Source organism: Mustela nivalis, assembly GCF_964662115.1.
Source record: "Mustela nivalis genome assembly, contig: HAP1_SCAFFOLD_690, whole genome shotgun sequence".
Classification (NCBI taxonomy): Eukaryota; Metazoa; Chordata; class Mammalia; order Carnivora; family Mustelidae; genus Mustela; species Mustela nivalis.
Genome location: NW_028135973.1, coordinates 316185 through 343972, shown reverse-complemented (window position 1 = coordinate 343972; position 27788 = coordinate 316185). Strand labels below are relative to the sequence as shown.

General features: G+C 54.0%; 1 protein-coding gene and 1 long non-coding RNA gene across 4 annotated transcripts in view; one reads left to right on the top strand and one right to left on the bottom strand.

The window, feature by feature from the left end:
- Nucleotides 1-20352, top strand: part of ABAT (4-aminobutyrate aminotransferase) — an 81420-nt gene extending 61068 nt beyond the window's left edge. For all 3 annotated transcript variants that reach the window (XM_082750117.1, XM_082750119.1, XM_082750118.1), the window contains exons 6-16: nucleotides 318-367; nucleotides 6171-6251; nucleotides 7074-7166; nucleotides 7653-7715; nucleotides 9823-9886; nucleotides 10382-10530; nucleotides 11633-11770; nucleotides 12548-12715; nucleotides 13898-14044; nucleotides 15887-15998; nucleotides 17194-20352. In XM_082750117.1, coding sequence (XP_082606243.1) covers nucleotides 318-367; nucleotides 6171-6251; nucleotides 7074-7166; nucleotides 7653-7715; nucleotides 9823-9886; nucleotides 10382-10530; nucleotides 11633-11770; nucleotides 12548-12715; nucleotides 13898-14044; nucleotides 15887-15998; nucleotides 17194-17315 — 1187 coding nt within the window. In that variant the 3' untranslated portion in view covers nucleotides 17316-20352. The remainder of the gene's footprint in view (nucleotides 1-317; nucleotides 368-6170; nucleotides 6252-7073; nucleotides 7167-7652; nucleotides 7716-9822; nucleotides 9887-10381; nucleotides 10531-11632; nucleotides 11771-12547; nucleotides 12716-13897; nucleotides 14045-15886; nucleotides 15999-17193) is intronic.
- LOC309857410 lies at nucleotides 12109-13984 on the bottom strand. Its single transcript, XR_014307696.1, has 2 exons — nucleotides 13765-13984; nucleotides 12109-13323 (listed from the first exon to the last, which is right to left on the bottom strand). It is a non-coding gene; the product is annotated as an uncharacterized lncRNA (long non-coding RNA).
- Nucleotides 20353-27788: the final 7436 nt, after the last annotated feature.

Sequence of the window (27788 nt, the reverse complement as noted above, 5' to 3'; positions counted from 1 at the left end):
CACTCCCAGCCCTGGTCCTGACATGGGCCTTCACCTCGCATTCATTGTCCCATCTGTGTGACTAGCCCAGGAGGGCTCAGACCCGAGCCTCGGGATCAGCTAGAGAATTTGGAAAGATCTCTGGCAGCAGCCCAAGTGATCCTGAGCCCCGAGATCTGGCTGGGCCCCAGCAATGGATCTTGTCTGCCAGGGACAACAAGGCCCTTTGTGAAGGGAGTGGCAGGTTGGAAAGGAAGTGGGGGTGGCTGTGAGGTGGGGGGACCCTGGGCACCCTGCAGCCCTCTAACCAGGACTCTAACTGTGCCCTCTCTCCCCAGGCTACAGCCACCCTGCTCTCCTGAAGCTGATCCAACAACCTCAAAACGCGGTGAGTCCCTGGTGATGCGGTGTTCGTGGTGATCCTGAGTGTCCCTGGGCAGCCTTCCTTTGGAAACAGCCCATTCATTCATTCATTCATTCATTCCACAAATATTTATTGTACGCTAGGCACCTGGAATGCCTTGGCGAGCGAAACCACAGAGCCCCGCCCCCACATAAGCGTTGGATTGCATCCATATTCAGTGCTACAGAACGAGGCAAACAGTACCGTGTCGGCACGAAACAATGATGCTGGCAATAGTGGTCGACATTTCTCGAGTGTGAAATGTGTGCCAAACACTGCATTCAGCACTTCACAGCTGCAGTGTTGACAAGTCTATGGGGCAGGGCCCGCTGTCATCCCCATCCTACAGATGAGGACACTGAGGCCCAGAGAGGTTAAGTATTTGTCTAGGGTTGCACAGCTGGAGGAGATGCTGGGGAAAAAATCCACAGGGTCTGGGCTTTTCGGGAATCGAGGGGGCTGTGGGTCAGGGAAGCCTTCCAGGGCAGTGACTGAAAGAGAAGCAGGTGCCGCCAGGGCCCCCCACAGGGAGAAGGGGGTGGGAGGGCGAGCAGCTATGGGGACGAGGAATGAAAGAGGACAGGTGGCCAGCGCCCAGCCGCAGGGACCTGGCAGCGTGCAGACTTAGGGACCGCGCAGGCCAGATGTCAGTCTCAGCACCGGTGCTAGCTGGAGAGGCACTTCTCTGCGGGGAAGCTGTCCTGGGCACCGTAGGACGTTCAGAGACGCTGCCGGCCTCCCCCGCTCCATGGCAGGAGTGTCCCTGTCTTCGGCTGTGAGAACCAAATGTACCCACAGACACTGCCGCGTGGGCCCCGGCGGGTAGAGGCGCCCCAGATTATCTTCTTAATTGTTCCCGCCGGGGTCCCGTGAGAATGCCACCACGTTGCCTGCTGCTGCTGTGGCCAGTTACCACCAGCTTCAAGGCTGACCACAACACCTGTGTATCGTGGCACAGATTTTATGGGCCTGGAATCTGGCGGGCTCAGCTAGAGCCTCGCAAAGCAGACATCAGCTCTTAGCTGGAGGCTGGGGGGCGGGATCTGCTTTTGCTCCTTCGGGTTGTGGCTTTCTGCATTCCTTCTGTCCTCAACCCGGCCATAGCCGGGCCAGTTCTCTCTCTGCTTGCCTTCCGTTTCCACTCTTAACAAAGGGCTCATGTGGTTGCATTTAGCCCGCCTGGAAAATCCAGAACGTTCTCGCTATCTAAGCAGATCCAGAACCTTAATTGCATCTGCAAAGTCCCTTTTGCCGCATGATGCCTTCCCGCTGCGGGACGGGAAGAGGGTGTGGCATCGTCTTGGAGGCCAAGGTAGCACCTACGATACCCCTGCCATAGGCCCCCCCTGTACCATGCAGACATCTGTGCTTTCCTGGTGCCCCGGGGAGGAGGTTTCCCACCCCCGCTGAGAACGTGTGACTCGCATTTGCCCCCGCAGCATGCCCCCGGCCAGGCTCTGTCCCCTCCTGTCTTAGGACACAAGTGCGCTTCTCCACTCTGTACGGCCACGTAGGTGGGGTCTTGCAGTGGGTGTCATTATTGGGCCTGACTTGTTTCCCTCCAAGTCCGGCTGCGGGTTGGTCCTTGTGTGTAGCCACAGGTCGGCCGTGTCCAGGGCTTTATCGCCTTCCCCCGTGTGTGTCCGCTGCAATGAACGGGCCGTCCTACGGCTGCTGGGCCGCCGGATCGTTCCCCCTGAAGAAGCTGGGAACATTGGAGCATGTTTGCCTTGCTGCCGGCCACCGCTGTCGTGGCCCTGCTGCCGGCCCGTCCCTCCCAACAGCAGCGTGTGAGTTCCGGTTGCTCCACATCCTCACCCACACCCAGTGTCCCTGCAGGGCTTTCATTCTGCTCAGTGACATGGGGAGTGTGACTTCCAAAGAGAGATCTAAGCCAGGCCGAGGAGGAGGGGCGGGCAGGTGCTTTGGGAACCGACTCCCGGGGCTTGAAGTCTTGTCTCTTTTAACCCAGAGTTGAAGCTAACAGGAAGGAAGTGCATGTCCCCCCTTAGAGATGGCTCTGCCCCGCAGGCAGGGGCTCCGGGACACGTCCACCCCTGCTTGTCGCCAAGTTCCGGGGCCCCTGGAGCGGAAATGGGCGGCCCCTGAAGGTGCCTGGCAAAGTCCGTTTGGGAGGCTCCGTGGGGATGTTTACATTCAAAGCCTGGCTTTGTTTCGAAACGTTGTGCAGATCCCAGATGCCTCGGCAGTTGGTGCTGAAAAAAATGTGTCAACAAACATGTCATACACATTTGCGGTGTCAGCTGCCTCCGGAGGCAGAATCATCCCTGAAAACACGTGATTTCAGGGGATGCCCTGCCCCCACCCATCTCTGTGGGGAACCCGGGAGACTTGGCTTCATCCTCCCTTCCTTCCGCCCACTTCTTGCCTCTCACCCCTCACCCCGTCAGGACCAACCCCGGCCTGGCCTCACATGTCCCCAGCAGCCCCTCTCCACCAGCCCCCCCCCCCACCCCAGCAGGCCCACGCTCACCTCCTCCAGGCTGTGCCCTGCACTGAACTCTTTCCCATACCCCCTGCCTCTGGGGTTGCACCCCAGCTCCCCTACTTCGGATGCAAAGCCCTTGGTGGTCTGACTCCTGCTTCTTTAGCCTTATTTCTTGACTTTTGTTCAATCATCAGTTACTGATTGAATCCCTCCTGCGTGCTGGGCGCTGTTCTGGGTGCTGGTGCGGTCCCGGTCGGCATCCGTCTGGACCTCAGTCTGTGCTGACATTGCCCTGCAGAAGTCTGGGTTCGGCCAAGTGAAAGGAGCCCCCAGCACAGTCTTAGAGAAGTGGAACTGCCATTGGCTCAGTTGGGGTGGGGAAGCAAGGGGGACACCTGGGGCACCAGGGCAGGGGGGGGCACTGGCTGACATGCTGGGTCTTCAAGTTCTTGGCTGGAGATGCACTCAGCTGGTGACTATGCTCCTTTGCCCGTCAAGGGCAGGTTCTTACCAGGTCATTGAAGTCCTACGAAGGGGCCAATCCACCCCTTTGTACCCTAACCGCATCACCCTCAAATTCTAGTATCATTACTTCATGTGGCGGCAGAAAACAAAGCTGCGGCCCCTGGATCCACTTTCTGGGTTCCAGTTCCAACTTCCACATAACCATGGCCATGGTCAGTGCACAGTCATTGCACTGAGCGATGGGAGCGGCACCTGGGAGTGGGGAGCTGCTCCGCGCAGACACATCCCTCCGCCGTGACCCCCGGGCCTGTCTGCCTGACCGGGCCTGTCTGCCTGACCGGTCCTCTCGACTGAGCTGCTGCCGCATCGCACGCTCAGCAGTCTCACTGGCCCCTTGCAGGCACCAAGGTGGATAAGGACTCTGAAGACCAGAGAGGGTCAGCCTGTGCCTCAGGTTGCACAGCCACTTAAACCAAAGCCCATTCTGTTCACACTGCCCTTTACGACTGCTGAGTCTGACGGCAAGGTTCTAGAAACCTATCCTCATTTGATTCTGCTACCCAGTGTCCCAGATAATCTTCTGTTCTTAATGTCACGCTTTGTTGAACAAGAACACCACCCCCACATCCTCCCTGGTCCCAGATAGGCTTGGTCAAGCTGCCAGCGAGCGCGGCTGTCCCCTCCGTGAGCTGCTCCCCCCACTACCAGCCACGGAAGCTCGCCTCAACCCTGATCTCACCGTGTGCTTGATTTCTTAGGAGCCCCATGAACAGCTCAGAGCTAAAAGAAAATGCCCCTCAAAGGGCATTACAGGCCAGCCCAGGTCTCCGGGTTGCGCCACACAAACTTGTATCCTCTATTGACATTTTTGGGTGACGTCTGCCTTCAGTGTCTGGCAAAGGATGGAAGCCTGATCTGAGTCGTGCTTCTGCCCCTTCCTGTCTGTGTGATTTGCAGCAGGTTGCTTGGCCCCTCTGGTCCTCAGTTTTCCCAGCACTACAGTGAGGAGGGCTAACATCCCCCGCTAGACTCACCCATGTGGCCACAAAGCAGAAAAAATAACAGGAAAAAAAAATAATAATGGAATCTGCCCCTATTTCTGGCAGTCCAGGCTGAATCCCGAGGCCACCAGGAGGCCTCCCTCTCCAGCGATGGTGCCATGTGGATTCGCGCTGAGATTATGGCACTGATGGTGTCTGAGAGAGGAACCTGAGAGTCCCCAGGCCCTGTCATTCCCCCCAGCTTTTAACTAAGGGATGCGACAACACACTAGCTTCAGATGTACAGACGAGGTGGAGACAGCTCTCGCCTGCCTTTCACCGCGTTCTCCCAGTGCCAGCGCCTCCCTCCCTCCCTGCGGCACCACATCAAACGAAGAAATTAACATGGGCACCTCATGTAGTGCGGACGTCGTTCAGAGTCCCCCGCACCAATAATGTCCCTATTTTGCTTCCAGGATCCCATCCAGGACGCCACGTTGCACTTAGCCCAATCCCTTTTTAAAACCCAAATCCACCTCCTGGCAACCTTGCTGTTTCCCCATTGTGCAGGCGCTCCCTGGACCCTTCCCCACCCCCTGCCCAGGGCACTCTGGACTTCCGGGGGGAGAGGGCTCTAGGCTTCCTCTATCCGAGCACACAGCCTCGTCCTGCGTGATTGAAACTTCTCCCATGGTCGGCGTGTTTCCAAAATTGAATGCTCTCCTTTATCCTCACTTTAAAGCAAGTCTCTGCAGACCAGCCTGTGGGGTGATTTGGGACCCTTGCCCTGGCATGTGCCTCCAACCCCCGCTGCATGGCAGCTAGTGGGCACACCTGTGTTTCGAAGCCATCTGGCAGGGAGGGGCTGGTTCTCTTCAAGAAAGCAGCCCCCTGAGTGTGGAGCTATCCCTTGGGCCAGAAGCTGTTTTAAGAGAATTTAAAAGTCCAGACACAAGACACTTTGGTGCCCAGATACTTCCCCAGCCCATGTGCAGTCCGTCCCTCCGCAGCCCCTGGTCACCGCGTGCTGCTGTGTATCCCCCTGGTTTTGCCTTTTCCAGAATGTCCTATGGAGGGGACCATGCGGTGCGTACCTCCCTGATTCTGGGATCTCTCGCTCAGCACCATCACTTTGAGACTCTTCCGTGTCCCTCCGTGTTAGGGCGTGTGTCGGTAGATGGTTCCTTCCAGGGCTGAGTGGATTCCCATGGCGTGCAGGTATCGCTCGACTTTCCCTACCCCAGCCGAGGGACGAGTGGGTCCTTTCCAGGTTTTGGCAAATAAACATAAGAGCCACCCAGCACATGCATGTACGCTCAGGTCTTCGTGCGAACAAGCACTTTCGTTTCACTTAGGTAAATACCTAGGAGGAGCTGCCGGTTGACGGCGCGCGTGTGTTTCCAGCATTGTAGGAAAGGGCCACGCTGCCTCCGAAGGTGGCTGCACCCGGGTACATTCCCACCAGCTGTGAATGAGGGTCCTAGTGGCTCTGCACCCTTGCCTAGAACTCGCTAGTTTCCGCTCTGGTTTTTAGCCATGATGATGTGTGGGTTTTAAAAATCATAATGATAGTTAATTTTAAAATTGTAAAATTGTGATTTAATTATAATTCACAGGAAGTTAGCAAAAAATAGTACGCAGCGTACCTCCTCCTGGCTTCCCCCAATGGTAGCATCTTCCAGAACTACAGTGCAATATTACAACCAGGAAATATGACGGTATCTTTTTACACCTAGAGTGATCCTAGTGGATTTCTCCAGAAGTGGGCTGTTCCCAGCACCTAGCGAACACCGATCCAAACACACCCGCTGTGAGAAGCTCTCAGTTGGTCTCTGGTCGGCAGGGAGCAGGGTCAGGGCTGAGAAGTCACTGGCTGTCTCCTGCCTTTTTGCAGAGCACATTCATCAATAGACCTGCCCTTGGAATCCTTCCTCCGGAGAACTTCGTGGAGAAGCTGCGGGAGTCCTTGCTCTCGGTGAGTTCTCGGGTACTGCCCACCCCTGCTGGGACCTGCCTCTGGCTTCCAGCCCCGCCGGGGGGCGGTTCCATCTCTTTCAGGGGGTACCAGCAGCGGGAGGAGAGGATCGAGAGCCACCCCCTTTGGGGATGGGGTGTGTCTACTTCAGTCTTGCTCTTATGCTGGGTTTTTCATGAGGAGCATTTTCAATTTTCCTTTTAAAGAGAAGAAGGGATCCCCGTGTACATGAAAAAGGAAGCAGGGGTAATTAGTATTTGTTCAGAGTTTTGCATATTATTCACCCCTCCCCGACATTTCAGTTTTAGTCGTTACAACAATTAAAGTCATTCTTTTTTTTTTTTTAAGATTTTGTTTATTTATTTGACACAGAGTAAGAGAGATTACAAGCAGGGAGAGAGAGAGGGAGAAGCAGGCTCCCTGCTGAGCAGAGAGCCTGATGCAGGGCTCGATGCCAGGACCCTGGGATCATGACCTGAGCCGAAGGCAGAGGCTTAACCTACTGAGCCACCCAGGCGCCCCAATTAGAGTCATTCTGAACCTCAGCTTCCCACTTGTAAAATGTGGGCATCTAAGGGGATGGCGGGTGCACTGGGCAGGACGGTCTGGGCTTTTCTTTGTGGCTTTTTCCTCCCTGCCCTCCAGCTACCAGGCTTTCCTGTTCCCTTTCTCCCAGTCCTGCTAAGCTTGGGACGTTCCTGGATCCCTCCCAGCACCCCCACAGCCCCCAGTGCCCAGCGTGGGCCCCTGCAGAGGCTCAGCACCAGCTAGGGCCAGTGGGACTCTCTGGAACCAAGGCCACAACTGTTTCTCTCCCTGCAGGTGGCTCCCAAAGGGATGTCCCAGCTTATCACCATGTCCTGCGGCTCCTGCTCCAACGAAAATGCCTTTAAGACAATCTTCATGTGGTACCGGGTGAGGTTTGGGGCATGAGCATTTGCACGCGCATGTGCACACCCACACGTGCACACACAGGCTCCCCAGTCTGCAGCCACACACTCACCCCTGTCCATGCCGGAGTCCTGACCGGCAGTGCCCACAGCTAAAATCCGGAGAGGGCCACTGCCTGGACAGGGCTTCCCAAGCATCCCGCGGGGGTGGGGGGGGACACCCGACTTACCCGATGTCACTGCGCCGGCTTTCCTTGGCATCACATGCCCCATCTCAGCAGCTGTCCGGCGTTGCTGGCAGCACAGACGCTCCTGTGTGTTCCGCCCCTTCTGCTGCTGCAAGATCAATGCACAGTCTCGCTTGATAGTGCAGAGGGGGGCCAGTCAGCGTATGTATCAGCCGGGAGAAAGCCCTCACTAGGGACCCCAACAGAACGTGGGTCTGCGTACAACGGGGAAGGCCCTCCCTCCCCGGAGAGTCTCTGAGATCTCGTCTGTTGTGTGTTGTCAGAACAAGGAGAGGGGTCAGACGGGTTTCTCCAAAGAGGAGCTGGAGACGTGCATGATTAACCAGGTGAGCACAGCGCGCCCTTCTGCCCCGCCCTCTGGCTCGTGCGGCTCACAGACCCTGGCCCTCTCGGGGAAGAGGCATCCCACGCAGCTCAGCACCTATAACACAATCCCACACCCAGACTAGGCAGCTTACACAACGGAGTATGGGCCCACAGTTCAGGAGGCTGGAGTCCAAGGTCAAGGTCAGTCCCATTCCCTGGGCTAGGCCCTCTGCATGGCCTGTGGACGGTGCCTTCTCACCATGTCCTCACATGTCCAGGAGAGAGCAGGCACTCTGGGATCTCTTCCTCTAAGGGCACTGACGCCATCTCCAGGGCCCAACCCTATGATCTCATCCGACCCTGATCACCTCCCAAAGGTCCTTCCTCCAAACACCATCATATTTCGGGGAGGTGGGGTGAAGGTTTCCACATGGATATTTGGGAGGGACACAGACATCACATCCCTACCAAGGGGTTCCCAAGCATTCCCCCTCCCTGGTCCATTCCTCTGGTGTCAAGACTGAAGGGCGTCCTTCCTGACCGGCACGCATCAGTTTCCCAGGACAGAACTGGACTGTCTGAGGAGCCTTTAATATACTCACCAGAATCATCCAGAATGTCAGCACAGAGGCACATACGAGGGAGTTCACCCCATTGGAGGTTATAGTCTTGATAACCAGGGGAGACTGAGAACCAGCTATATAGATGGGGAAGGGGAATGGAACCCTAGTGGTCCACAGAGGTGCCAAGGAGGCCAGTGTCAGAGGTGATGGGGGAGCCTAGGGGCACAGGGAGAACCAGGAGGATAGATCTAGATCACAAGCTCCCAGCCAGCTTCAGCCAGAGCAGGCCTGCCCTCTTCCATTCAGTGACTTAGACAGAAGGGTCTGCTGCTATTACAAAAAACAAAAAAACAGGAGCCACTGAAGTCAATGACCCCCTGCATACGTCCGCAAGATTCTGCAGAAACAGTCACAAAGGGTTTCTCTCGGCCTGGAGACACACAAGCTGTAATTTAGTGAGAACAGTGGAAGGTAAATTGCACAGACCCTGTGCTGTCAACCATGTAAGTAAATACACAGGAGATTACTGGAAGGAATCCCGCTAATATGTTTACAGTGGGTTGCCTCTGGGTGGTAAGATTGTTTTTAATTTCTTTTCATGCTTCCTTTAATTTTTCTCCCCTCATCCACCTCTTTCTCTGTGTTCACACCAACTTCCATAAACTTAAACACTTCCTTTTTCCCTCTGGCCGTCTTTATAATAAACAGTGGGTCATGCCTCCCCCCTTCTCACCTGACCCCCACGGACATCCTGTTCCGTCACACTTGTAGGTCCCGTTGCTCATGTTTAGTGGCGGCATCAGGGGACAATTACGGAAAGTGGCAGGAAGGGTATTCCAGAGTTTGGGGGACGGGGAAGGAGGGTTAGTGCTCTTCCCCAGGGCTGTCAGGGACCCCGAGGAGATCAGCCGGCCCGAGAAAATGTGATGTGAGCCTCCCAGCAACTCTGGGCCCCCAGTAGTCTGCCTAAAGCAGCTGGAAAAGCGTCTGGCTTGGTTGGAAATGAGACCACTGTGCCATCCACGTGGGAGTTCCTGCGTCCCTCCGGAGCGCGGGCAGCATCCTCATAGGAAGAGGCTGCCACTCTGGCCCCAGCCCACAGACCCCTTCCAAAAGCCCAGAGACTTGCAGGGAGATGCCCTGCCAGAGATGTCTGGCCCACCAGAGCAGTGGAAGCCAGAGCAGTCTGGTCACAGTATGAGCTCAAAACTCATAAGCCCCAGCAGCCTACGGCAGGTGTTGGGCCCTGGGGCAACGTGTCTGCCCAGCCTTTAGGCCTTAGCCACCTGCAGTGGCCACGGGAGGAAAATGGGCCCAGATGATGCAGAACTTGTAAGAAGCCAGAAGTTTAGACAGTTACATGAAATCTCTTGATTGAAAACATTTTTACTTGAGTGTCTGTGGGCCGGGTGTAGACCTTGGGACTTCACTTGGTCTTCACTTGGTCCTGAGAGTGGACTCAGGTTCTTCTGACAGACATGTGTGTTCTTCTGGGTGCGCAGGTCAACAGTACGATCCCCCAGCCCTAAGATCGTGACTGACCAACACTGTTTTCTGGTCCTAGGCCCCCGGCTGCCCCGAGTACAGCATCCTCTCGTTCATGGGCGCGTTCCATGGGAGGACCATGGGTAAGGAGGGCCCGGGGTGAGCCCCTGGTGGCAGTTAGACTGTGATTAACAGCAGCAGCCGCAGTTTTCACGTATATCTCACCTTGGCCGTTTTCATGTAGCATCTCACTAACTCCACGCTGTTCTCTGCAGAGCGGGAACTGTTAGTCCCTCTTTGCAGATGTGGAGATCAGGGCCTGGCAAGGAAGGAACATGCCAGGGCCCGACAGTGGCACAGCTGGGATTCAAACCCTGACTCCGTGCCTTCAGAGTTTGTGCGGAATCTGCAGTGAATCAGGAAGGAAAGCGTGCCTGTGCACGCGCGCGCGCACACACACACACACAAACAAACACACACACACGGGTTCTGCTTCAGCATCAGAGTATCACAGGAACTCCAGGCAGCAGGCCTCCCTGGGGGTTGGAAGACATGACCTGAATTGCCCATGATCTGCTTTTCGAAGACTGTTCCTCCTACTTCCCCAAGCCCAACCACCTTGTGTTTTGCTGGCCTAGGATGCTTAGCGACCACGCACTCCAAAGCTATTCACAAGATCGACATCCCTTCCTTCGACTGGCCCATTGCACCGTTCCCACGGCTGAAATACCCTTTGGAAGATTTTGTGAAAGAGAACCAGCAGGAAGAAGCCCGCTGTCTCGAAGAGGTAACACTGCCCCGTCTCCTTCCCCTCAGGGAGGGGCACGCAGAGTTTGCCTAGGACCTGTGTGGTGGTCCCTGGGAGGGACATGGAGACAGAGAGGCCTTGTGTCCCACATGTCCTGCACCGGGAAAAGGAACGGGACACCTTGATTTTGTCTCCTGGCATCCATCACCCTGTTTCCAGTACTGATTTCTGGTACCATTTAAGTTTCTTTGGGGGTAAGCTTCACTGACTCCAGAACAAGAGAGGCTTTATGAGGATACGGGGCAGCCCAACGAAAAAGTGGACGCCTAGGACCCTGTTGTCTACCACTTTTCAGCCCGCTCCCAAGTCTCCTAGGGCTGCTCTGGGGTTGCAGTGAGGGGTAGGGGAGGGACAGCCCTGATGCCGCGTCTCTGCCATAACCAGCAGCCCTCCCTTTGATCTGTCCTGCATATTACGTTCCGTGTTAGACTCTGGAAGGAGTCTTTGCTGGGGAAAAGACACTGGAAAGTCTTCATGGTTGGAATCTGAGCTCAAATGAGGCTGGTTTGAGGCAGCTTTGCCCCTTAGACATGTCATCCTTTTCGATCAGTTAATGATTAACATGGACTGCATGTGAAGCAAGGTGCTAGGTACTAGGTACTTCGCGGTAAAGAAAAGTGACGGGAATGGAGTCTAGTACAGCCCCATGCAACAGAAATATTTAGCTACGTATATAATGGGAGTTTTTCTAGAAATCACCATTTTTTAAACAAATACGTATCTGAGATTCTGCACAGAAAGGACTCTCCTACCAGTATCATGCTGACGATGCAGTGGCCGTAGCATTGTACTTGCAGTGGGGGCAGCAACTCTTTCCCATATGCCGGGCCTGTGCTGGGTGGTCTCATTCAGCCCCTCTGTGGCCCGAGTCCTTAGTTTCTCCCCTGCAGGTGCTAGCACCAGGCCCAAGTAGGGTGCATCCCCGCCCACACGAGCGGCTCTGAATGGCTGCCGCCATCTTCGCCGGAAGTACACGTGAACACGTGTCTGGCATCATTTCCGGGGGAAGGGGAGACCACCTGCCCATCTACGGACGCTGCCCTACTAGGCAGCCATTGTTGCTTGCCCCCCGGGAATGCAGGTAGAAGATCTGATTGTGAAATACCGGAAAAAGAAGAAGACGGTGGCAGGGATCATCGTGGAGCCCATCCAGTCAGAGGGCGGAGACAACCACGCGTCTGACGACTTCTTCCGGAAGCTGAGAGACATCTCCAGGAAGGTCAGTGCATGGCGTGGGGGCCGGTTGGGGCCATGGGCCCTCTCCAGCTGGTTTCTAGAGCAAAGAGTTAGCTCTGGAGGCCTCGAGCATGTCCAGATGGTCAGAGGCTGCCTGGTGGCCTCGCAGGTAGGGGCATTGGAGGCAGGGGCTAGGTTAGGAGTTTGTCCCTAAAATCTCACTGCAGAACCAGCCTCCACCCTGCCACGTTAGTCAGGGACTTGCCCAATCCAGGGATGCCTGGGAAGGCCTCAGCCTCCTGTTCTCTCTGCAGACCCCACCTCATCTCTCAGCCCAGCGTGATCCACACTCCATAGACGCAAAGCGAGCAGACTCTAGACTAATATCCCGTGTTTACTTTAATACCTCGTGCACGTGCAACTGGCACATCCAGCCAGTAAGACAGGAGCTGCTCTAAACACGTACACGGTAACGGGCGGTCGGGCTGGTGAGTGGAACCGGCAAACAGGACAGCTGGAGCCTGGGAGGCAGGACTGAGCCTCTCTGCTGGGACCGCCAGCCCGCGGAGGAAGTCGCTGACTCACTTAGGGCCTGAAGCTGAACCCGGTGTTGCTGGGAGTAGGTTCAGGGTATACTCGATGTTGCGGTCCTATTCTAGCTCAGCAGTCTGAGGACAGGTTCAGGTCCAGCTCCAATGCACCTGCTTGGCCCAGGAGCAGGGGCCTGGTTCACAGACCAGAAAGCGGTACGTCTCTGGCTGGTTGGATGCTGGTCGACATGGTGGGTGTTGATTTGCTCCTTCTCTCCCATCTCCGCCAGCACGGTTGTGCCTTCTTGGTGGATGAGGTCCAGACAGGAGGGGGCTGCACAGGCAAGTTCTGGGCCCACGAGCACTGGGGCTTGGCCGACCCTGCAGACGTGATGACCTTCAGCAAGAAGATGATGACTGGGGGCTTCTTCCACAAGGAGGAGTTCAGACCCAATGCTGTGAGTAGCCACCCACCCTGGCTCCCCACCACTCCTTTCTCCAAACCAGGAGCTGAGTGGACACCTACCAGGTCACATAGGGCCCCTGACACCCACTTCTTACCAGTGTAATTAACCAGTGGTTATGATCACCCAACTTTGTGTGGGGCAACTTCCTCAGAGCCCACTGTCAGTCTCCTGATCTCCATGTGCCCATAGGATAATGTTATTACTAGCCGCTGCTTTGAACTGAGCACGTGCTCTGTGCCTGGCCCCATTCTAAGTACTTCTCAGGTCCTTTTAATCCTTAAAACAATCTAACCAAGTAGGTGTTATTTTTCTCTCCTATTTTGCCAACGAAAAACCAGGCATGGAGAGGTTAATTAAACTGTCCAAGTTCATACAGCCTGTTAAGTGACGAAGCCAGGATTCAAATGAGGAGCCCATGCTCTAAACCAGTACACTGTACTGCCAAATATACATAGGGGTTCTCATACACACACATACACACACACAGTCATCAGGGGCCCGGGATCTTTTCTTCCGCTATTCCTGCATGTGCTTTCCGCCCTCAAGATTGCCTTGTGATCCAAAATCACTGCTGGAGCTCCAGCCATCATGTATCGGTTCTAGGCAGTAGGAAGAAAAAGGAGGAAAGGACAAAGTGGCCTCCTGCTTGTCTTAATAAAGCAGCCTTCCCAGAAATCCCACAACGTTTCTGTTTCTAACACTTTGACTAAGATCTGGTCACATGTCCACTCCTGTCTCCAAGGGAGGCTAGGAAGTGTGTTTTAGTTAGCTGCACTAACACCTGAATAATTCATGGAGGAGTAAATCGGTGGTCACTGTAAATCAGACTGCCACCAATCCACTCCTGACTCCCCACCGGTATTTTCCAGGACAAATCACTTAACCTTTCAGAACCTTGGCTCCTCGTCTAGAAAATGAGGATTATAAGTAGTTAAGGGCCAACTGTCGTGGTTGCCCCAGGACTGAGAGATTGTCTAGGGCATGGACCGACTTGGTCTCCCTAACAGTAGCAGCCGTTGCAGTGAGATGACGTGTCTTACCCTCCCGGGCCTTGGTAGATGCTCGTTGGTCCGGTTTCTCTCCTCCCAAGACGGACACGTGTCTGAAGGAAGTGGGGCCCCTCCAGGGTGTGCCCGTGTATGAACCCTTCCAACACCCTGGGCCTCGTTCCAGCCATACCGGATCTTCAACACCTGGCTGGGGGACCCATCCAAGAACCTGCTGCTGGCCGAGGTCATCAACATCATCAAGCGGGAGGACCTGCTGAACAACGCAGCGCATGCTGGGAAGGCCCTGCTGACGGGGCTGCTGGACCTCCAGGTACCCCTCGCGCTCCCCCGTCCGTGGCTCCCCGCCCTCCAGGGCACCATCTGAGCTCCCCGTTTCTGTAGGGTCCGCCCCTCCCCCACTCCCCGTCCCTGGCTCTCTTAAGTTCGGGCAGCCGTCCTCTGGGAAGCCTCGCAAACGCACCGCACTCACACTCCCCCGGACACGTCACCTCGTCCCTTGTTGCTGCTGTGCTCTCACACGTACCACTCCGCAGTAGCACTAACGGGACAAGCCACAGAAGTGATTTTAAACGTTCTAGTAAGCAGACGGACAGTAAAAAGGAAGGGGGCAAAGTTAGCAATAATGTGTCTTACTTAACCCATCACGTCCGCACGATGATTTCGGCCTGCTGTCAGTACGGAAAACAGTCACTGTGGGAGGTTGTATTCTCTTAAGACTCAGAAACCCGGCCCAGACCTTCCATGGACAGCGTGTCTGCACTTGCACTTGCCACATCTCAGGCCACACGTGGCTGCTGCGTGGGACGACACAGCTCTCGGTTATAATTGCCTTTTTCTGTCAAGATCCCTGCCCGACACCCTTCCCCCACTTAGCGTGCGCACACACACACATACACACACATACACGTGCACAGGACTCTCCCAGATGGGGCGGGGCCGGGGGGAGCACAGCCCACTCAGGAGCTGGAGGTCAGCGGACCCTCCCCGGTTGACGGTCACAAAGAGCCCATCCGCTGGGAGCTGGAGGGTCCAGTTGCCTGTGACCTGAGCAGAACCACCAGGGGGAGATGGCAGGGGTTTGGGGAGGGAGGTTGGTCAGTTGTGGTAACAGCCTGCATTATTGAGCACCTGCTGCGTGCCTGGCCTGGAACAGGGGATCTCTGACACCCGCGGGGTGAAGTCCAGCAGTGGTGAGTGTAGCCACCATTACTAGCCCAGTTTTATAGGTGAGGGAACTGAGGCACGGAGGGGTTGTTGGCTTGTCCAAAGTGAGACAGCTCCCATATCACACCCCTGGGGCTGGAACCTGATGCTGGCGGACTTCAAAGTCCATGTTCTAGGGGCGCTCAGGAGGCCCAGACGCTCAAGGGGTAAAGTGTGGCTGTTAGAGCAGCTGAGAGCTTCCAGCCAGTCAGCAGGTGCCTGAACAAGCAGAGGAAGTGCTGCAGGGACTTCTGAGCCTCAGTTTCCCCACCTGTGGAGACCCACTGGGCCCTCCTCTGCTGGTGGACCATGCATGTAAGTGCCTGGCGCCCATATGGGCCCTTATTAGCACCAGAATGTGGCTTTATCTCCACTTTTCCACCAATGAGATGACACTCGCCCCTCGGCTCTGCCCCGCTGCCCTAAGGTTATGGTTTTTTAACATGTATTTATTTACTTATTTATTTGACAGGGAGAAAGAGAGAGTGCGAGGGCACATATTTGGGGTAGTGGGGCAGAGTTAGGGAGAATTGATCCCACGACCCTGGGATCATGACCTGAGCTCAAACCAAGAGTTGGATGCTTAACTGACAGAGCCAGTGGAAGTTCTGATAAGGACGGCTGACGTCCTCTGAGCACCTGCCGAGTGCCAATCTTGTGTCACTAAATTCCCACCATGGCCCGTGGGGAACAAGAGCATTTACATACTTCAGTTTAAGAGGAAGGTGAGGCACGGGCCACTTACAGGGTGCTTCAGGAGAGAGAGGCAGAGCGGGTTTTGGACTCGGGACTGGATGTGTAGAGCCAGAGCCCGTAACCCCGCAGCCGTCCTGCTGGAGCTGCACAGGCCTGAAGGCCAGACCCTGGGGTGCATGTGAGGAGCCGCAGTGACGGCCCGGCTGCTGCCCGGGTGATGGGCTTTGACGTGCCCCCCCCCCGCCCATTGCAGGCCCGGTACCCCCAGTTCATCAGCAGAGTGAGAGGACGAGGCACCTTTTGCTCCTTTGACACTCCCGATGAAACCATACGGAATAAGCTCATTTTAATGGCCAGAAACAAAGGTAAGTGAGCAGGACTGGAAGCTGGGCTGCATCAGGGATCCAGGTCACCTGGGGAGGGTGCACTGCGGGGCACAGGGTGGCAGAGGGTTCGAGGGGCTGAAGACAGTCTGAGTGCTCTTTCGGAAAAGAAGGGACAGGGGCCAGTGGGATTTCCTTATTCATTCACTCGACAGACATTCACTGAGAAGGTGAGTTACACAACAAAGGAGACAACTGAGATGATGAAGGAGCTAGACCATCGGGGCCCTTCCTTCAAGGAGCTCACGGTCTAGCATGCAGGGAACACGTGAGACAGCTTTTCGTAAAGCATCGGTTGCAGTTCTGCATCCTGGGAAGGAGGAAAGGGGCTAAGGATGGAATGGTAGGGGGAAGTGTCGGACCAGGAAATCAGGGAGGCTTCCTCGAGGAAGAGGCATTTTACCTTAAGTCTAGCCAGGGAGCTGGGGCTGGCCAGGGGAAGTGGGGAAGGGCATTCGGATACAGGGAGGGACGTGTGCAATTACCTGAGGCAGGATGGAGCCCACGGAGGTGGAGAAGCCCCTGGAACGGGGTGTGAGGAGCGGCCACGGGGCACACGTCACATGGGCCTGCAGAGCCCGTTGTAGAGTCCCAGCTTCTTCCTGAGCTATGGGAAGCCATGGCAGAGGTGCAGTGGGGTCAGAGCGTGCGATCGGAGGCCCTAAGATGGGTCAAGCGTAGACACGGCCCCTTCAATGCTCCCTCTCAGAATTCCCAAGGGGCAGGGGTATCTTGCCTCCTCTCTAAGAAGAGAAAGCTGAGTTTCGGGGGCACTGCAGGACCTCGACCAGGACACCCAGCTCGTCAGTGCTGAAGACACCCTTGAAAATCAGCAGGTCCAACCCTCCGTGATGACAGCCCTGCCCCTCGCACCTGCTGCCGGCCTTTCTGGACTCCATTTTCCCTGTTTGCTTCTTTCCTTCCTGACCCTACCACGAGTTTCTGGAAGGCAGGCCTCGGCTGGCCTGGTTCGGCTGGCCTGGTTCGGGGGCAGCAGAGCAGACATTGGAGGTAGAAGGGAAGGTGGGAGGAAGAGAGAGAGAACGGCCGGCAGGCTGGGAGGAAGGACAGACAGAAGCTGGATGGAAGGAAGGTGCACTGCAGGTAGCCCCCTCCCGGCGGCCACGGCGCGGCTCTGTGCCCAGGCCGCTGACTCTCCTCCTGCCTCTGCTTTCAGGCGTGGTGTTGGGAGGCTGCGGGGACAAATCCATCCGATTCCGCCCCACTCTGGTCTTCAGGGATCACCACGCGCACCTGTTCCTCAATATTTTCAGCGACATCTTAGCAGACTTCAAGTAAAGAAGCCATTTCCACTGTGCTCTGAGAAAGCCCCAATCTCAACTGTTGTCAAATTGATTAGTTTGCCTAATTCATGTTTTCACTTAAAGTATCAGAGGCGAATGCGTAAACGGAAGGGTTCTTTGTGGGGCGGGGATGTTTGTGGTGGCTTTCGGGGGGAGGGGACGGGCGGGAGGGGCTGGTTTTGATTTTCCTCCCTGCAGAGCCAATGACGCACATGGGTCTGAGCCCAGAAAGTCTGCGTGAGCCCTGGACATCGTCTTCGGCAGGGCCATGAGGGTCCTGGCCATATATGTGCCCACCTTGACCCCAACAGTTTCTTTGGAAGCCAGGCAAAGGAATGACAGCTGCTCCCAGGACTGGTGGCGGGGACTTCTGGGTTCCGGTCCCTCTCGAGTGCCATATTGCGTGATCAAGGGTGCGGGCCCCCCTCGCCTGATGCAGACAGGCTTGCTTTCCCCCTCCTGCCCAGCCTGGGGCTCTGAGCAGGTCCCATGCACAGTTCAGCGAAGGACAGGACAGATGACACAAAGGCAGGACAGGAGGAACATTAGGCTGGAGCTTGCAGTGCAGGAAGGGGTCGCTCCACTCAGTGTATCTGGGCATCCTCTAAACTGTGAATTCCGTCCTTGACGGGGCTTGGCCTTGGAGAATCTCTGGGAGGCATCACCGGCACTTCTTACTCACCACCTTCCATTCCCCCGACTCTGTCCCTTCTGTTAAATGTGATCCCAGTCCTGGGATCCCAGTGTGTCCTCTGAGCATCCATGGGGACACACAGGAGCCAAAAGGTCAGAAGCACAAGCCAGTGGCCCTGGAACAGAAGCCCAGGGCTTTGGGCAGCAGAGCCACCTCCCCCTGTCTCCCTGGGCACCTGGGGTCTGACCCGTGGACTCCTCGCCCCAGGGGCTCTTTCTCTACTCCCCTTCGGAGCAGCCCTCACTAGACGGCAGAGCTGTGCGAAGCCCTCCAGCACGGAGAACTGGTTGCTAAGCTAGGTTTCTTCCTGAGGGTAGCACCATGAAACTCCAGGCACCAGCGCACCATGCAGAAAAGATGGCCTGTTGGTTCCAGGTGGTTTCCTTGTACTGGCCACTCCAGATTAGAGACTTTCCCGACAGAGAGGAGGATGTAGCTTACCAGGCAGATGAGAGTTAAATGCTGAGTTGGATGGTAGCAGAGGCCAAGGGGCCTCTTCTGGAGGCGAGACAGTCTTAGAAACGATCAGACTTGCAAGCTCCTACAGAGAGCCTCTGGTTGTGCCGCAGCAGCGGACGGGTGTTGAGTGGGGCAGACTCAGAGGCCTTAAGGGAAGCGCTCCGCCTCCCGCTGCCTGCTCGGCTGTCTTGGGAACTGGACACAGCAAGATTTCAGTTCGGCTCTTTGATCTTCTAATAACTAATCATCCAAGACCTCAAACGGGTGGTGGTGGTTTCTTTTTCTTTTCTGCTTCCACTCTTCCCAGTGGTCCTCGACCTGTGTTTGTCGAGAAGAAAAGGCAGTGCGTATTAAACAGACGCGGTCAGATCCGTGGCTTCTGGTGCACGCCTCATCTTGGGGTCTGTGCTAACCACGGCTTTCCAGGAGGACTTGTGTTGGTGTAGGGCTGTTGGCTCTGCCGGTTGAGCGGAGGTGTCTGCCCCTCTCTGTGCAGGGTACCCCTCGTTCGTATGTCCATCTGTTTATTCTGTCATTCCTTCATGGGACTCTCGCTAAGTCCCTCCCTTGTCCCAGGCCCGGTGCTAAGCACTAGGAATACAACATGGTCCCTGCTGTCGAGGGACTCCGATCTCACTGGGGACAAAATTCTTCAACCGGAAATCCAAGCCGAGTGGCAAGTGCTGTGACAGATGTATGGGAACGTCGGGAAGTCAGAGGGAGTGGCAGGCAGGCTCAGGAGGTTTCGGGGAAAAAATAACATGGGGCACGAGTTGGTAGAATGAGCCAGAGTTCTCCAAGCAAGGCAAGGAGGAGTGTTGCAGAAAAGGAGACAGCACGCTCAAAGACACACCAGTTCATGGTCTCATACCTTCCCAGATTCCACAGGCAATATCCCAAGAGTTAAGGCCTTATTTAACAAGCCAGATGCAAACCAAACCCTAATTCATTTATTGGCACAAGTAGACTTTCTCTGGAGAACCTCAGCATTGGGTGCTGGAGTCCAAAAGGTTTTCAAGCCAAGGCGCAACCGGAAACTCGACTCTTTCGGTAGAGAGACTGGCTATAGGCATTTTGTTCTCTCTCATGAGGCAATCGTGGAGAAATGAAATCGTTCTATCTGGAAAGGCACTTCCAGACTTATTCACTCCTTACCAAGGGAAGTTCCTTTGCGTGAAACTTTTTAAGCCATTTTTCAACACGATCTTGTTGGCTCAGGGCATCACACGAGTTCCTGAGGCATCCTCTTTTGGAGGTGGGGGTACAGCTGGAAGAAATTCAAGGAAAAGACTCTCGGCAGGGCTCGAGATTGTAAGGGGGGAGGTGGGTAAAAACGGGGAGCCCAGCCGACAGGTGGCTGACGAGGACGGGGCCCGCAGAGTGCTTCTGTCGCCAGCGGTCTGGGAATGAATCCATCTCCCATCAGTGCCATAGACCTTAGTTAACTATCTCTAGCAAGTCTTGTTACTTTTACAGAAAACAAGGTCCTGTAATAGCAAGTCTTAGCACATCCTCACTTTTATTATAATAAATGGGTGTTTTTTTTATAATTTTTACTGACACTCAGTAACCATGCAAAGTTGTGCACATTAATATACCTGTGTATCTATACCTATCTCTCTACATATACATATATATATATATATATACACACACATACATAGATCAGCTCATGGTAGAGAACCCCAGGTGGGAGCACCACCGACTTAAACATTCAAAGTGATCTTGTTTACAGTATTCTGTTGACAGTGCCAATCAATGATAAAGAAATTGACATGTCACAATGTAACTGATGACCATATACACAATTCCGTGAATTAAAATCTGTTTCCTGCGTTAATCAGTATTCTTAATTAAAAAATTTATAATGGAAACATGAGCATGAACGTGGCCTTTTTGGGGTTGGGAACGGTTTAGTTAAGTCATCGTCTGACAAGTACCTATTAAACACCTATTATATACCACTGAGGGAGGTCTTGGGGGATTACTCTGCCTGCATAAGTCTGCCTTGGGCTCAGGAAGCACCATGAGGCCACTAACGTCACCAGAGCTCGAGGACTTAGCATGTGGCGGGGGCACAGGGGTGGACAGGGCGTCGTCCTCCCACTCAGCTCATCTCTTGGTGGGGTAGAGGTCACAGCAAGCCAGCCTAGGGATCAGAATACAGGCAGACCCCAGATGCTGTAGAGTGCAGGCCCCACATTGGGCTGGAAGTTAGGTCCCTGAATTCCATCTTCAAGGTTGAGAGGGACTGCTCCAGTGACTCTGAGGAGGGACGGAAGGCAGTCCAGACAGAGAGCAAAGCTAACCGGAGGCACAAAGACAGGGTAAGGACAGGCGTCCTGTGATGTGATCACAGAGAGACCGCAGGAGTCAGAGACTGGACCAAAGCAACAGGCGGGCTCGGCTGTAGAGGGCCTTCCCCGCCCTGCTCAGAGGCACCGCATTTCCACGCTGTGGTGCGGGGTGGGGAGGTCACCCACCATGCTGAGCGCTCCTGTGAAGGACAGGGAGGCCGAGAGACCAGTCAGGAATCTAGGACAGTCCAGATGACTTGGTGGCCCGACCTGGCACGGGGATCGTGGGCCCCTGCCTCACTACTTCTTCCAGCTTTGTCAGTGACCCTGTGTGGCTCTGACTTTTCTCACCTGTAAAACCAAGGTGTGGATCTGTGGTTTTCCAGGTTTCCTCTGCCTTGGATACCCAACATGACTATAAAAGAATTTTCTTGGACAGCAAGATTTACCATTCAATGTGTTTTTAAAATAATCACATCTAGTAATGACAGTTAATCATTTGTTGAGCATCTACTATGCGCATTTTCCTGACAAACCTATGAGCTACGTATTCATATGCCTATTTTTAAGGTGAGGAAACAATCTCAAAGAGGTTGGGAGAACTGCTTGGAAGCCGGAATTTGAAACACAGGTGTATGAAAGATGGTCTCTTAGTGTATAAACAGACGTGTGTCTACACACATGCAGTTGGGTTAGGATCGGGTGCGGGCAGGGACTGTCTTCCACTCCAGGACCTTTCCCATGGCCAGCCTAGCTGCCAGCCTGCCCACCTGTCTTGTAAAGTCAACCTGAACTGGTCGGCATTCCTATGTTCTCTTAACGTAACTTCCTAAAGTGGGTGGTGGAAGGTACCAAAACCTCACGGTCAAACACTCTTTGTTAAAAACAGACACTGCTTTCTACTTCCTGTTCTCCTTTGGTGCTGGGGAGGCAGAACGCTGCAGCGGAAGGACCTAACTTTGCTGCTTTCTAGCTGGGTGACCTTGAGCAAGTCCCTTCACCTCTCTGAACCTCCTCGGCAAAAGGAGGGTGCTAACAGTGAAGCTCGCTAGCTTCTATCAAATGCTGCCCTGGACCAAGCACAATTTAAGTGTGTTCCGGGTAGCAAGTGAGTCCCCCCAGCCAGCCTAGGTGGGTGCCACAGTCACCGCTGCTTCCCACAGGAAGAACCCAAGGCACAGAGAGAACATCTCTAACCGGTCACAGCTACAACGTGGCAGGACACACAGCATCTCACTTACGGTTCTATTTCTGAACGGTCTGTTTCTGTCAATGTTAAGTTCCCACCCGTAGATATTAAGTCTACTTCCTGAAGCGGATACAAGCCGAGCCGAGTCCTAGAATATATCTCAACGGTTCATCAGTGAAATGCATGTTTTGTCACCAGAGCTGGTACAAACATGGCCAGATGGTATGGGCCCTGCCTGATTAATTGGGCAGGATTTCATGGTTGAATGCCACAGGATCAAAACAAGGCCATAAAAGCTGGACTCTGCCTGGGGTTCAAAGGGACCTTATTGCTTTCCATGTGGGGACTCATAAGTCCTGAAGTCACAAAGCAGCAGTGGAAGGAAAGCTCCCACCCCTGGCCGTCTGGGCAGTCTACCCCAGACTGCCCCCAACCCCTGCAAGCAGCAGAGCCCACCACATTGGCGCTGGGGAGGGCACTAAATGTGGTCCTTGAATGGTAGAAGTCTTATCTTTGGTAAGCGGCGCAGGTGGGACACTCGCTCCTAGCTGCACACACTGTGAATGTCCCTGACTAGCGCCGACCTCACTGTGCTCTAGGGGACCACGTCTGTGTGCGCAGGTGGCTACGAAGGAATACCCCTGCTGGCTTACAACCTCCTGTGAGCTCCCCAGGTGCATCCTGGAACTGGCCCCCATACATGGGGGGTAGGGGACAGGGCGAGACCCAAGAAAGAGGCAAGCCACCCCGGATGGGCAGGTGGCAGGGGTTATAAGGGAACTTAACTTATAAGCCTTGTCCTGGGCAGCTGCAAGATAAGGGGCTCTCCAAACCCACCTGCCAGAACCTTAAGAGTTTATATGGTCTTCACTGGGTTCACTGGCGTCCACTGCACAGATGGGCTCAACACCACATCCCTTGGGCAACTTCTGGAAACAGAGAAGTCAGGTGGAATCTACATTCCAAGGACAGGGGAGGGGCTGAAGAACCTTCAACTGCATGGGGCCAGTTTGAGGGTCAACTGGCAGACATACCCCCTTGAGGACCTCCCCAGTAATCATACACTGGAAGGTTTAAATGGTAGACATGTATTTCTCACAGTTCTGGAGGCTGAAGTCCATGGTCAGGTTCTTAAGTCAGGACCTCTTTCCCCGTGTCCTCACATGGCCTTCCTGGGGGCACACACACACACACACACTAAGCCTCTTTATTTGTAAGGGTCCTATCCCATCATGGGGACCCTAATCATCTCCCAAAGGCCCCACACCTCCAAACACCACTACATGGGGGTTATGGTTTCAGCCGCTGAATTTCACGGCAGGGGCGGGGGGATACACCTTCAGTCCCTAGCAAGTAATGGATGGAAACAGGTGTGGTACAGACCACCCCATCCGCTGCAGCTAAATTATACCCAGCCCAGGGCACAGAGGCACCCAGAGTTCAGACGGGTCTCAGCAGACAGGCAGGAAAACCACTCTAAAAGGAACAAATGTGACCATGTCACCAATGATCTCCACGATTTCCCGACATCAGCTTAGCTTCCGAGTCCAGAATGGGAATTCAAAGTGGAGAAACTTCCCTTCACCTACAGAGTTGGCTTGAAAGAGAGTTTTGTTTTTTTGTTTGTTTGTTTTAATTTTTTTTAAAGATTTCATTTATTTGACAGACAGAGATCACAAGGAGGCAGAGAGGCAGGCAGAGAGAGAGGAGGAAGCAAGCTCCCTGCTGAACAGAGAGCCCGATGCGGGGCTCTCTGGGATCATGACTTGAGCCGAAGGCAGAGGCTTAATCCACTGAGCCACCCAGGTGTCCCTGAAAGAGGTTTTTACAGCATTTTTCTTCATCTGTTAAGCCAGACAACATGCTCTGTCATAAAAACTTAAAAACAGTATTAGAAGGTTATAAAGTTGAACGTGAACGTCTGCCCTCCATCCTGTCCACCCACCCCACCCCCAACTGTAACCACTGTGAACAAATTAGAACCTACACAATTTATACAAACGCAAAAACAAGACCACACAAAACTGTTCTGTTCTGTGGCTTGCTTTTTCCACTTATCATTATCCTATGGTTACCTTTCCACATCAGCAGATATAGTTCAACCTTATTCTTTTTCTAATTTATTTTATTATTTTTTAAAGATTTTATTTATTTATTACAGACAGAGATCACAAGTAGGCGGAGAGGCAGGCAGAGAGAGAGAGAGGAGGAAGCAAGCTCCCCGCTGAGCAAAGAGCCAGATGCGGGGCTCGATCCCAGGACCCTGGGACCATGACCTGAGTTGAAGGCAGAGGCTTTAACCCACTGAGTCACCCAGGCGCCCCTCATTCTTTTTTTTAAAGATGTATTTATTTAATTTAAAGAGAGAGCATGGTGGGGAGGGGCAGAGGGAGAGCGTAACTCAAACAGACTCCTCGCGGAACACAGAGCCCAACCTGGGGCAAAGTCCCACGACCGGGAGATCACGACCTGGGATGAAACCAGGAGTTGGGTGCTCGGTGGACTAAGCCTCGCAGGCGCCCCCCAACATCATTTCTTTGAAGGGCCATATAATGGTCCGCACTATGGTTCTACCGACATTTATTCACCACATTACCTACTAACAAACACTCAGTTTACTTCCAGTTTTGTCACCGCTGTTCATGCCTTTTACTATTAGGAACATTCGATGAACAGCCTCCTAAGTCTGCTTGGGTATTTCTATCAGATGGTCACGTGGGCACTGTCGTCAAAGTGGGAGAAATCGCCTGTGTATCTAAGGACCACTTGTATCTCCTGAGAGCAGATGCTTTATTATCTGCATGGCCTTCAGGAAGGGTAAATCCCAGTGAGTCTCAAAAGTTGGGGTGCCTTGGAATTACCTAGGAAGCATAAAAATAGATACCCCAAAGGCGCCTGGGTGGCTCAGTGGGTTCAGCCTCTGTCTTCAGCTCTGGTCATGATCTCAGGGTCCTGGGATTGAGCCCCATGTCAGACCCTCTGCTCAGCGGAGAGTCTGCTTCTCCCTCTGCCTCTCTCGGTGCTCTCTCTCTCTCTCTCTCAAATACCAGCATCTACCAGAATCTGCAGGGGTTGCGCACAGGTGAGTTTGGACATCTCCCAGATACTGCCCTCCTGGTGTGTGCCGCAGGAGCCCTTGGGTGGTCACGTGCAGATCCGGTGGTTCTGGCTCGGGAAGAAGAGGATGGAACAATGCATGTGCTGTGTGCCCTCTGCTGGTGCTGTGTGAGCCGACAACCCATGGAAATAGAGGTTCTTTCCTGCCACAGCTGTTGAGAACCGGGCTCTCACCTCCAGTGTGCGATGCTTCAAGGCAGTGACTGTCAAGCAAGGCTACACGTGAGAATCACCTGAGAAACCCTGAATAGCAATGCCTGGTTACAGGTGTGGGCAATGGTATGGTTTTGTTTCGTTTTTTTAATATTTTATTTATTTATTTGATAGAGAGAAATCACAAGTAGATGGAGAGGCAGGCAGAGAGAGAGAGAGGGAAGCAGGCTCTCTGCCGAGCAAAGAGCCCAATGCGGGACCCGATCCCAGAACCCTGAGATCATGACCTGAGCCGAAGGCAGCGGCTTAAACCACTGAGCCACCCAGGCGCCCCTGGTTTTTTTTTTTTTTTAAGATTTCACTTACCTGACAGAGAGCAAGTGCAAGCAGGGGGAGAAGCAGGCTCCCCGCTGAGCAAGGAGCGTGATGAAGGGACCCTGGGATCATGACCTGAGCGAGAGGCAGACTCTTAACTGACTGAGCTGTCCAGGAGCCCCTGGGCAACCATATTTTTACAAAGCTCTCCAGGTGATTCTGCACATGGAGCCGGAGCTGAGAACCCCAGGAACACGAAGTCCGCAGGGATGAATTACTCTAGCGTTTTCTGTCCTGATAGTCTATTCCTGAAATTCCCAGCCTGGCTGCATTTCAGAATCAGCGTCAAGCTTGTCAAAAAGATTCAGGGGACCCATCCCGAACATAACCAGAATCTCCGGGGGTGAGGTTCACTCAGGTAATAGCTTACAACTAGACCAAATCAGGGGTTGAGTTAATTCTTGTCTTTAATGAGGTCAAAGTCAAATCATTAATACCTCTTAAGACATTTTATAGGGGTGCCTGAGTGGCTCAGTGGGTTAAGTGGCTCCCTGCTCAGTGGGGGGTCTGCTTCTCCCTCTCCCTCTCCTGCTACCCCGGCTCTCAATGAATAGAGAAAAAAATCTTCAAAAATAAAAATAAAATAAAGGCTCACTCTGGTGATCTCAGGGTCCTGGCATGGAGCCTACATCGGGGTACCGTGCTCAGCGGGGAGTCTGCTTGAGGAGTCCCTCTCCCTCTCCCCCTGCCCCTCCTCCCACCCATGGTCTATCTCTAAATAAATAAACATTAAAAACAAAAAGAAAAACAAAGGATCACTTTGGCTGCTGTGAGAACAGACTCTAGCAGGGGAAGGATCATGGCAGCAGCAGGTTGCAACAGCCCCGAGGAGACATGAGGATGGTGAGGATCAGAACGGCAGGGCTGCACAGGGGGAGAAGTGGTCCGCTTCTGGTCGGATTTCTGAGTCTGCCTAAAACAAGAGGTCAGTGGAACAACATGGCATTTCCCCTGAAGAAAAAGCCAGTGCTTTTTTGAGCCGAAATCAAGTCAGGTGAATTGGTTGGTGGCCCCTGGAAAACCCAGATGCAAACCCAGGCTCTGGGTCAGGGCTCGGGCTCCTGCATGCAGAGCCCTTTATGTCTGGGAAGACCACAGCTTTGCCCACATGGTGGGTGCCCAGTGTCCCCAAACACCTGAGGGACCCAGCCACACTCCCCAGACCAGGGTCTCCAACCACAGGAATCAAATCCACACGCCTACGACCGTTATACGACCGTTATGTTTGCATCTTTAGCTACAACTGAACACGAATTACAAAGTGCAGTTTCTTCTTGTTTCTAAAAGATCCCACACTTTGGGGCGCCTGGGTGGCTCAGTCAGTCAAGCCTCTGACTTCAACTCAGATCAGGATCCCAGGGTCCTGTGATAGAGCCCCCAACAGGCTCCTTGCTGAGTGGGGAGCCTGCTTCTCCCCCTCCCTTTCTGCTCCTCCCCCAGGCTTGTGCCTTCTTTCTATCACATAAATAAAGTCTTTAAAAATATGTAAATATAGGGGCACCTGGGTGGCTCAGCGGGTTAAGCCGCTGCCTTCGGCTCAGGTCATGAACTCCAAGTCCTCGGATCGAGCCCCGCATGGGGGGGGGGGGTCTCTGCTCAGCAGGGAGCCTGCTTCCTCCTCTCTCTCTGCCTGCCTCTCTGCCTGCTTGTGATCTCTCTCAATAAATCTCTCTCAAATAAATAAAATCTTTAAAAAAAAATATGTAAATATAAAAGCTCCCACACTTCCTTCCACTGTTCTCGCTCTGACCCTCCAGGCTCTCCCTAGTGCTTAGGATCAAATCAGGGTCGGCCCCAGCACGTGCACGCCGCCCTGGGGGTTCCTCACAAGGGTAAACATAGAGTTACCACCCACCCAGTAATCCCACTTCTCAACACACACCCGAAAGGCCCGAAAGCACGGCCTCAGACTTCTGTCCACCCATGACGACAGCAGCATTAGTCACAAGAGCCAAGCGCTGGAAACAATGCAAATGTCCATCAATGGATGGAGAAACGAAATATGGTCTACACACACGTTATTCAGCCACAAAAAGGAATGAAGCTCGTACGGGTTATAGTCCAGATGTGCCTCAGAAACAGGATGGCGAGCGAAAGCCAGACATCACACACCACGGGGTGTCTGATTCCATCTACACCAGATGTCCAGGATAAGCCAATCCACACAGACAGAAAGCAAATGAG